Source organism: Monopterus albus, unplaced genomic scaffold, assembly GCF_001952655.1.
Source record: "Monopterus albus unplaced genomic scaffold, M_albus_1.0 scaffold268.1, whole genome shotgun sequence".
Classification (NCBI taxonomy): domain Eukaryota; kingdom Metazoa; phylum Chordata; class Actinopteri; order Synbranchiformes; family Synbranchidae; genus Monopterus; species Monopterus albus.
Genome location: NW_018128148.1, coordinates 208,674 through 219,750, shown reverse-complemented (window position 1 = coordinate 219,750; position 11,077 = coordinate 208,674). Strand labels below are relative to the sequence as shown.

The window sequence follows — 11,077 nt, the reverse complement described above, 5'->3', positions numbered from 1 at the left end:
GCCGACAGAAGCAGCTCCTCTTCTCCGTGTCCGGCTTCGTCGGCTTCTCCTGCGCCCTGACGGCCGCGGTAGCCACCGGTCTGCCGTTCTGGATCAATGGGACCATGTTGTGCCGGACCGGGGCCGAGCTGGTCAACGCCACCGGACCCGAGCTGAACAAGTTCCTGGGAGAGCTGAGCTACGGGCTCTTCCAGGGAGAGAGGGTGAAGCAGTGCGGGCTGGGAGGGAGACCGTCCCGGTTCTCAGGTGAGTTCAGGCGCCAGATAAGGGGGACAGGTTTAGGATCAGGCTGCAGAGAAATCCGCCTATGGGATTAAAGACCACCCGAGTCTGTCCTCCGTGATCTTACACGGAAAACGTAGAGCGTGCAGCCGCTGTCCTCACATGTCCAGCTGTAGGCGTTTGTTTCAAAGTAGACTACTTGTACTTTACTGGAGTACTGCTACTGCGCATTGTTCGTTTTACTGTAAGCTACTGCATGTATTTAGTAACTTCACAGATCCAGACCAACAAAACTATCAGATCGAGGAAACACAGTTGATATTACAAGTAGGCTACACCATTTTGTACTTTTACACACATTTTGAATGCAGGACATTTACTTATGTTAGTACTGTACTTTGACATGAAGTACTTCCTCCCCCACTGACAGTTTGTAGTTTGTAGTACAGTCTGAAATGTTTTATTAAACAGATGGAGACAGTCGTGATTCTAAACCTGCTCCCGAGGGTGTAGTTTAGCATATGGACGGTATGGACACGTCCCTGCCAGTATTTGAGCCAAGGGTTGTCCCCTACCAATGCTGAGACCAAACCTACGCCCCTGCCTGCTCCCATGTGTGGAACGTGAAGATCGGCTGCTGCAGCGCAGGAACCTGCTGCTCACACACAATAAGAACATTGTGTGACGTAACACACAAACCCACGGACAAGCTGATGAACACATGAATCAGTAGCTGCGGCCCTATTGGTGAGACACTGAGTGACCAAAACAGTAGACAGCTCTGCGTGACATCACACAATATAGTAACAGTCCTGTGATGCGTTTCTTTAGTCCAGAACAGTCCGGGCCTGAGACCAGGGTATGAGTCGCACTTTCAGACCCAGGAACACATTGGCCGGTCTGGAAGGGGGGGTTTGAGATTTAATGTAGGGTGGCTGTGGCTCACGAGGTAGGACAGTCGTCTCCTAACCAGTAAGTTGGTGGTTCGACTCCCGGTCTCCCCGCATGCCTAAGTGTCCCTGAGCAAGACACTGAACCCCGAATTGTTCCGGTGGCTTGACTAGTGCCGTTGCGTGGCAGCCTGTCATCATCGGTGTGTGAATGGGTGAATGGTGTATGACCTCCTGTAAAGTGCTTTGGCCAGTGCAACACACTGCGAGAAAGTGCTATATAAATACAGTCCATAATGTAGCAAATGAGAATCTCACTAAAACGGGGACGGTGTCACAGACCCCGTGTGACCTGTGCAGCCACGAAAACTCAGAACACTGACATGTTATTCCGCTAGTTGAGAAGTGACTGGAGACGCCCGGAACCAAGCAAAGCCAAATGTGTTTTCCATCGTCTGAGTGTGAAACAAACAGGACCACATCTGTAAAGTCTGCTTGAAGGAGCAGGTCTGAACTTTCTGGACCGGGGACCCAGCTCCACGGCCTCCTGCTGTATACAGAAACCCCTCTGGGTGGGGGCTGCAGAGCTGCGTGGTTACTGGTCCCAGTTAATGAGAGCAGCCATCCTTCACTAATGAGGTTTCTGCCTGACTGGACCAGTTCTGGGGAGACAAAGCTGCTCTGTTCTCATCCAGGCTGTAGCACAACTGATGCATCCATGACAGATCAAAACTGAGCAGTTTCTTCCAGCTGGATTCACACTGGAAAAGTTCAATAAGCTTTTATTTTGGTGAACTTAGAGCAGGAAACACACACACCAGGCCGTCAAATAGAAGACGCAGCGGACACTGCGTGAGCTTCTGCACAGACCAGACACACGCGAATGATTAGAAGCAAAGCAGCGACTGGTCCAAATTAAACCCCCCACCAGTAACATGCCCACAGCCTGCGTGTGTTGCGTGTCCGCACATCATCTAATTATTCATCTTCCTCCAGTGCATGGATGCATGGATGAGCTGACACAGTGCATGGATGAGCTGACACACAGATGCATGGATGAGCTGACACACAGCCACCCTGCTGCTCCGCTGGTTTGGCAGAGTCCACATCTGCATCATTTGTTCCAGGTTTCATGGTTATTCAGGAGATTTTATGGTGTTTTGGTTTTTAATATTTTGTTTTTTAATGACCTTACAACCCCAAATCAGAAAAAGTCGGGACTGTACATAAAATCACAGTTAAAACTGACAACAGTGATGTGTCAATCATCTGTGTCTTGTACCACATTGAAAACAATCCAGCAGCTCATTATTGGACGTGACACATCATCACTTCGGGTCTGTTCAAAGTAAACACTTAAATCCTGATGCTGCAGCACCAACAAAACTCAGGCCAGATGCATTTCAGGGCCAGTAATGAGGTAAAACAATGAAATGATGGCTCCATGTGAACCAGGTGATTTGGCACCACAGTGGCGTCCAGGAAAGGCCAAGTCCTTTAGGAGCAAAGATGGGCCGAGGACCGCCAGTTTGACAACATATGTGTGAGGAAATCATTGAAATGTTTAAAAACAATGGTTTGTGTTTGTTACGTGACACATGGGTTAAAATCAGGACCCAGGAGGTAGAAGCTTTCACCAAACATAACTGTGGATGACAACATCAAGTTCACTCGTGAGGATGCCAGAGATGACTGCCTGGCCTTTCTGGATTGTGCAGTCCACTTGGGAGGGGACAGAGGCCTGAAGGTAGCAGTATATCGGAAACCTACACACACGGACCAGTACCTGCTTTTTGACTCACACCATCCACTTCAACACAAACTGGGAGTCATCAGAACTTTAAATCACAGGGCAGAGGAAGTGCCCACAACTACAGAAGGGGCCAAGAAGGAGAAACTACACATCCAGAACTCCCTTAAGGCTTGTGGATACCCTAAGTGGGCCTTCATCAAAGCAAGGAAGAGGCCCAACACCAACAGGGAGAAACCAGAAACAAGAGGGGATAACACTGTCATCCCTTATGTGGCTGGGTTTTCAGAGAAGTTAAAAAGGATCTTTCACAACCACAATATCCCAGTTAACTTTAAACCAGGGAACACCCTGCGGCAGAGACTGGTCCACCTGAAGGACAAAGGACATTCTTTTGAGGACAGTGAAGTCCAGATCCTCTCCAGAGAACATCGCTGGTTTGAGAGAGGAGTTAAGGAAGCTATTTTTGTAAAAATAGAACACCCCTCACTAAATAGGGCTGGTGGACTAAGACACAACTTGTCTTCCATCTACAACCCTGTTTTGAGATCTCTGCCCAAACATGCCCACCAGGACAATAGGCGTTGGTCCACAGGAGAGGATCCAAAGACAGGTAACGACTCTCACCGATACTGGGCTATAACGACTCAGTTGTTAAGGGACATTGTTGGCCTTCAAAGGACGGAAACACCACCGAGGGGGATAAATATCTCCAGCTCAACACCAGTCAGTCAGAACTGATGAAGCCTCTTGGATGAGAGGTGAAACGTCTTCGATCTAGAAATCTAGTCCAGTTGATTTTTTCTAGGTTTTTTCAGTTTACTATGACCTGGATGACTGAGAATCTGCACAGACACTTTGTGTTTGTTAGATTTTTACTCGTTTTTTTATTGAAAGTGCGAGAAGTGAAGACAGGAGAGGACTGTATAAAATCAACAAAGTTTACTCAAAGTCTGGGCACAGGTCAGGCAAGGCAGCGCTGGGATCAGAGAGACAGAGCTCACGCAGTAAATCTGTTCTCTGAACCACGAGGTATGTTTTTCTGGTTACATTTATCTTCTCGGGCAGAGACCGTCCTGTACAGAGGTACAGCATTTCACGCTTTGTAATCCTATTGGCCATTTGGCGTGAACAGGTCAACCTCTGCCCACGCCTGCTTACTGAAATGTGATCTAAACCAGGTGTGTGTGTGTGTTGTGATTTTCAGGTCGGAAGCTAATCAATGAATACTGAACAATTGGTTGTCTGCGCTGCAGACCCCGTCTGTGTAGGTTATTGTCAGGTTATTTATGCGTTTCGTAATACATACTGATATAACGCTGACAGTCCCTGTACGGTTGATTTTCGGTTTTTGTTTTGCTACCCTTTTTTCACTTGTCCGTCCTCATCCCTTCCTGCTGTTAGTTTATCTGTTTACGTGTTCGTCCAGGTCTCCTTCACCTTCTCTGCCCTGCTTTGATTATGTATGTACATGGCCCGTTATGTTACTTTGCGTTTTTGTTCCATAAAGCCTGTTTTTTTTGTACTAGCACCTGGGTCAGCCATCTTGAGTCCAACCTCAGTTCTCCATCACCCTCCTGGTGAGGGGGACAACCATAACAGTTATTGCAGGACAAAAGCAGGACCTGGTGAATATGCTAAACGGGCCTATGTGAATAAGCTAAACGGGCCAACAGGTCTGTGTTAAAATGTAAAGTAGGCCACCTGGTTACCTGAAGGTATAGACATCATGTCTTCACAAAAGTTACAGCATACAGTTCCAAAGTTTCAATTCAGTAAAATTTGGCTGTCATCAATACAGTTTTAATATATAAATAAGGCAAATACAGGTATGAAAAGTAACTAAAGCTTATAAAGTAACTAGAGCCTGTAAGATTCAAATCTTAGTTTTACACACACAGATGTGCGACGGCAACAGAACCACAACTGTCAGACTGAGTCACAGGAAAAAGCCTCAGACATCGTGTCTCATGTCACAACAGTAGAAATGACCATGAGTGGGACAGAGATATAGGAAGCAGCTCCTGTCAGTGTAGGTGTGATCGGCTTTATGACCTTTGATTGTTTTATTACCCTGAGTCCGCCTACATTGAAAGCCCAAACCTTAATTTGTCATGATTTCGCGTATCCGTTGTATAGGTTTTATAACAGTATTATTGGATGTTATTAGGGGGCAGTATTACAGGACGGGCCTAGTGGCTACAGACATTTAGGTGTAGAGAGAGGACAACCATAGGGTTTAGTTTATTACCAATAGTTTAGTTAGATGAGAGGAATAATTGTTTTTCTAACTTGTGAAGCTCGTTTTCTCCACAGCTACAGATTAATTTCACTGTCGGCGCTAACCCTAACACCTAACCCTCCTCTATGTGTCTGGAACTGAATTAACTCTGTTCTTTAATTATTGGTCTCGTACATTAAATATTTCTCCTAAAAGAGCATCATAAGTTTGTATGAGGTATGAATTAAATTTAGAATAAATATTAAGTTTATGCGTTTTTTTCATTTCAATAATTACATCAATATTGCAAATAATTCTTATTTCAGGATCCGTGGTTCCATGTGATTCGAGTTTAAGGTGGATAGGAATAATTCAGAAATATTTAGAGAATAATGTTTCTCGGCCATAGATCTCATTCACTCAGCTGCGTAGTTACCAACCAACCAAATTTTTAACAAAGACTTACAGGTACGACCTCCAGAGTAGCTAGATTAAATCCATCAGTGTTTAGCAGGAGCTCTCACTCTGATTACATATAGAAAGTAGAAATACTCTGATTACATTTAAGAAAGCAGAAATACTCCAATTACACTTAAGAAATACTCTGATTACATATAAAAACATATCTCTCCATGGGTAGAGGCCTCCTCAGGGGTCCGAACAGGAATGGGAGAGATACCTCACTTTAGAGATTATTTAAAAGTTCTGCATTCACAGTTTTTACTGTATGTAGCAAAGTGCACACAAAGTAAAAGTACACACCGGTGAGAGAACGGCTACTAGTTATTATTCCTCGTTCATTAAGGTGCTTTCTAATGTTTTTCTGAAGTTGTGTCTGGTTGAGGGAACAACTCATGAGCTGATCATTTCTAGCATCTGCATTTACTCCGTTTCCTATAATAACCTCCATTATGAAAGCAGATATGACTAACGCACAGTTCTGGGTCTGGTTCTGATGTGGAGGTCACGAGCTCTCACTTGCTCCACCTGCACGTTTCTGTGTCCCCTCCCAGTCATCCCGGACCTACTGAGCGCTGTCCCAGCAGGCGTCCATGTCACTGTCATCTTCTTCTGTGGTGCTGTGATCCTTCTCTCCTCTGTGGCCTCCGGCTTCTTCTTCTTCAACGCCTTCGGCCGACCCTACAAGACGCTACAAGGCCCCATGGGACTTTACCTGTGGACCTCCATCTGCTGTAAGCAACACACCTGAAACATTACTCCTCTTACTGCTGTTCTACTGGTGTTTCTCCTGACAGTGTGATGCTGCTTTTACATTTCGTGCCACCACAGATCAAGTGCAAACAGCGAAAATGCAACACATGTATGAGTGACTTTCTCCAGCTTAGCAGCAGCTCTCAACTGATCACATGATTGATCACAAGACTGATCAGTGAGGGAACAGACAGATGTTGTCATGGCAAAAATACTCCACAGTATCATGTTATGTTGTGGAAAGGTTGTTTTTTTCTTTAATTGCAACACAAAATAACACATTTACAGGACAAACCACATAACAGACTACTTGATACAAATGAGACAACAGGCATTAACAAAAGAGGCAAAGGTATTATTAATTGAGGGTATTGAGTTGTGTGTGTGAAGGTGTGTAGTGTGTGTGTATCCAACTCTATGCAGACTGATATTCATTACTTAAGAGAAAAAAGAATTAAACCAAATAAACTAGGAAAGTGGAGAGGGTATAAATGTAAAGGAATGATTGTAGTAATAAAATAAAGAAAAAAAAAAGAATAAAGCAATATCAATCATATACTTTTCCATTCACATACTTATGTATACACTCATATATATGTAAACACATTCATAAAACAAGCATAAATGAAATGAATAGATTGGTAAATGATTAGAAAGAGAGGGAAGAGGAAAAGAAAAAAAAAAGGGGGGGGGGGTAGGTAATATTCTCACTTAATTTGGTTTGATCGGTGTGACTGGCACTCAAAACAGTAGCATGGACAATGAGAACTAATAACAGTAAAAAATAATGAAGTTAAAAAGCAGCTTGTTATATTTCTAGGAGTTTGTGGGAATGTGTGTGGCCTCGGCCTCAGGTATCTGGTTTAAGTTAAAAGAGGTTAGAAATGGATCCCAAGTGTCAGTGAAGGTTGGTATATTATTCTTATGGGTGGATGATATTTTCTCTAGTGTGATGTATTCTATAAGAAGGTTGGTCCAGTGGTTGATGGGTAATGAATTTTTGGATTTCCAGTTTAAAAAGATCGTTTTCTTGGCAATAGTTAGAGAGATAAGAAGTGGGTTTTTATATTTAATTGGTAGGTGGTCGACTTCTGTGACATTACTGAGCAGACAGAGTGACGGGGATGGGGGGTTGTGGAGAGTTTCTCTGTCACTCCTACCCAGAGGGAGTAAACGGGTTGACAGGTCCAAGTAGCATGAAGGTAATCATCGGGTACTTCTGGACTAATGTATTAAATGATATAAACTGGTTGTTTTCAAACAGATGATGAAGGTGAGTTATTCCTTTGTGTTGCCATGTTGGAAAGTAGATGGGATTATTATTAACTGGAAAGTCAGGGTTATGCCAAATTGGAGTGTATCTGCATGGTGTTGATGATGATTTAGTGGTTTTGTTTGCTTTCCACCAGGCTGTCAGAGTTGCAGAGATTGTGATGTTTTTGAAATAGTTCATTTTCTTAATTGAGTATGGTAGGAAGGCGAGGTCTGTAACTGAAGCATTTTTGCATTGATTTTGTTCTAGTTCTATCCACGAGCTATTACAACTATCCTTCTGAATCCACTTAACTAAATATTGTAATTGATTTGCTGTACAATGATATGTTGTGGAAAGTTCACCCACCTCCAATGTGTAACATTTACTTGTGGTCTGGATTTGTCAGCCGGTCAGAAGCTCCCTCTGGGCACTGAACCTGGAACCGTGGTGCAGAAAGTGGGGGGGTTAGTTTAAAGTGGATGATTAAAGCTACAGTGTCATTGTCTGATAATCACTGCAATTAGGGAAACCAAACCTGAGGCAGGAGAGTCTGAGCTCCGAGGAATAAAAGGAGACAGCCTGAAACAGAAGCAGCTACCTGCTCTGGTCTGTGCAGAGAACCGTTAGTCTGCAGTTTTAGTGATGGTCCTGTTTCCCTGCAGGTGTGTGCAGCTGTCTGGTGATGATCCTGTTTGCATCAGAGGTAAAGCTTCACCATCTGTCCGAGCGCATCGCCAACTTTAATGAGGTGAACTTCGTCTTCCAGACGTACAAGGAACGGTACGACCGATCCTTCTGGCTCTTCTTCCTCGTCTTTCTCCTCCACGGAGTCAATGTCCTGCTGATCCGACTGGCAGGAATCCAGTTTCCATTCCAGGAAAGCAAAGAGTTGGAGCTGACCGGGGGGGCCGCCGACCTCATGTACTGAGAGACTGAAGGGCTGCTGGACCAAGACAAGATGGAAAAAGGAGATATCAGCTGGTAGAAGTAGAAGCCTTCTTCACATTTTCTGATGCGTCACTTCGTCTGACAAACTGCAGCTCAACACAGAATGTTGTTAAATCTGTAGCACTGAAGTCCAACGGGGCTTTTCTTCCATCACCCAGTCTGCAGATTATTTAACTGAGTCACCAAACAACTGTTAGAAAACAGTGTATTCACACATTCTAATGTCTAAAAGTACTGAAATTCTGGAAGCTGCTACCAGAGCATTTCTGACATTTTGGCCTGGAAATGAGTGAAATGATTCATCAGATGTTGTTGCTAATCATTTTTTCTATCAGTCAATGAATTACCTAAACATTTCAGCTCTAGAGTCCTGGTCGGTTCCATCCATCCACCATTAGCCAGGGGTCAGGTCATGAGGGCAGCAGGGTCTCCCCAGCTCCTCCTGGGGGACTCCCGAGGTGTTCCAGGCTAACAACAACACTACTTTATTTATATAGCAGCCTTAACAACGTGCTGTACATTAGAACACAAAACATTTACAGTAAACACCAAGTCAGAACAATGCAAGTTAAAAAAGGCATAGAATATACATGTAGTAATAGAACAGACAGGCCAGATGAGACGTCATCTGTCCACCATATTCTGGGCGTGGCATAATGAAAGTGACGTGTACAGTGGGGGTCAACAGGCCCCGGAGCCCCTCAGCGTTCTGGTTCCATCCACAACCAAAGCACTAAGTTTCCTGGGACAGGAGACAACATTCACACAGGAGAAGCTGGAGTCAGAACATTTTACACCACTGATCAACTCTCTGCTCTCCCCGCTATAGTCAGTGATCAGTATGTTCATTTAAAAACTCCAGCATGTGGTTCCAGCTCCTCCGACACTGACTGGATTTCTGTTTATCCCACTAAAAAAACATGAGTCACTGAAGTGTTCATGGACATTTATCAGCAATCTGACACTTTACAAGTGTAAAAAGATGCCGATCAACTGTTACATGGTTAATGATGACGGTGTATTTTAGATTATGTTCAGAACGGACAGAACATTTAACATACAGTGGCTCATGATGCTGAGCCACTGCAGCTGGAGGCTGGACTGTGAGCTCAGGGATTCTGAGGGAAAACACACACACACACGCTGTCTGAACATTTTACTCTTACATTCATTATCAAGTATTTTTAGCATGTGAGGTATTTGTACAACTTGCCAGATACATATTTCCTCAATGGTGTTAAAAAGGTAATTCAGCATTGTTTCTGTCTAAATGTATTTTCTGCTTCAAATGAGTTGTAGCTGGGTGACAAATTAAAGGACAAACCACCACCCAGCGTCCAGCAGAGTGCTGATATTCTGGGAATAAACTGATCAATCAGGTCATCAGGACAATGGTCAGCTGACTGATCAGTGACCCTGCTGGTTGGGTGACTTGGTCAGTCAGGAGGCTCTTCTCACGTGTCACCGTCTATACATAAATGCTCTTTCTAGGAGACAGACTTTGAAATTGTTTCTGTCATCTGTTGATTCTGGGTTACTGCAACACAAATGAAACTCACATAAATTCTGTGATTAATTGTAAAGCACAAAATGTGTTAAAAAAGGCAGGACAGTCAACAGTGTGTGGTTCCTGCATCCTCACTTGCCAGGCTGCAGTTCCACTGAAGACCACTAGGTGCTCAGTATTGTCTTAGTTTACCTTTGCACTATGTAATTTATGGTCTGCAATAAATAGTTTAAGTTTTTAAAATGATCCTAGACAGATGCCCATGTTGTTTTCTGTACCCCTCAGTAAAAACTGAAAATCAGACTGACTCCTCTTCTGTCATTTTATAATACTTGTTAATACTACGTCAGGTTCTTTTGACCTTTTATCTCATATCTGTGGACACGTTGAAGTTGCCTGTAAGATGGAGCTCAGGGCACAAAACAAGACAGCCAATCCATGTCAGTGTGTGAGGTGCGTGTCTCGAGTGAAGCTTCAGCTGCAGGTACGATTGGCATCCTGTACTAGCCGTTTCTTTACAAGTAGAGTAGAGTAGAGTAGAGTAGGTACTTTATTGATCCCACAGTGTGGAAATTTCTGTGTTACAGCAGCAATAGAAAACAACCAACATAACACCATAAGAACAGGACTTCATAAAAACACGGAAAAGAACACAATGAGGACACAGCTGCTGTAACTTGCCGCCACTCCGCGCAACAAAGAACACTTAGTCTTAAAATAAAAAGTTACATAAGGGCAACAAAGCATTAGAACTGATACACACAAGTAGCGTCATCAGAACGTTACATTTTACACAGCACAAATAAGCAAATGGTGCACAAATATAACATGGTGTTTGCAATCTGACCTCAGAGCAGCTGCAGTGACACTGATACGGAGCTGATTCTGCGTGAACTCTGCTCAAGGCCATTTGAAACACCAGGGCAGGATGAAACTCAAACTAACGTGCATCTCCAAAAACTAATTCAGTAAAAATGACATGCCTGTGACTGACTACCGATGATTTTCAAACATGTAGTTTAATTAAGGAATTTACAGTGCCTTGCGAAAGTATTCGGCCCCCTTGAACTTT

General features: G+C 43.8%; 1 protein-coding gene across 1 annotated transcript; it reads left to right on the top strand.

The window, feature by feature from the left end:
• Positions 1-2: 2 nt before the first annotated feature.
• On the top strand, positions 3-10,568 carry clrn1 (clarin 1; the record flags this gene model as incomplete). The annotated part of the gene is made up of 3 exons (XM_020621847.1): positions 3-246; positions 6,097-6,276; positions 8,213-10,568. Coding segments are annotated over 3 exons (690 nt in total), but the record flags the coding sequence as incomplete, so codon positions are not given.
• Between the last annotated feature and the right edge of the window lie 509 nt (positions 10,569-11,077).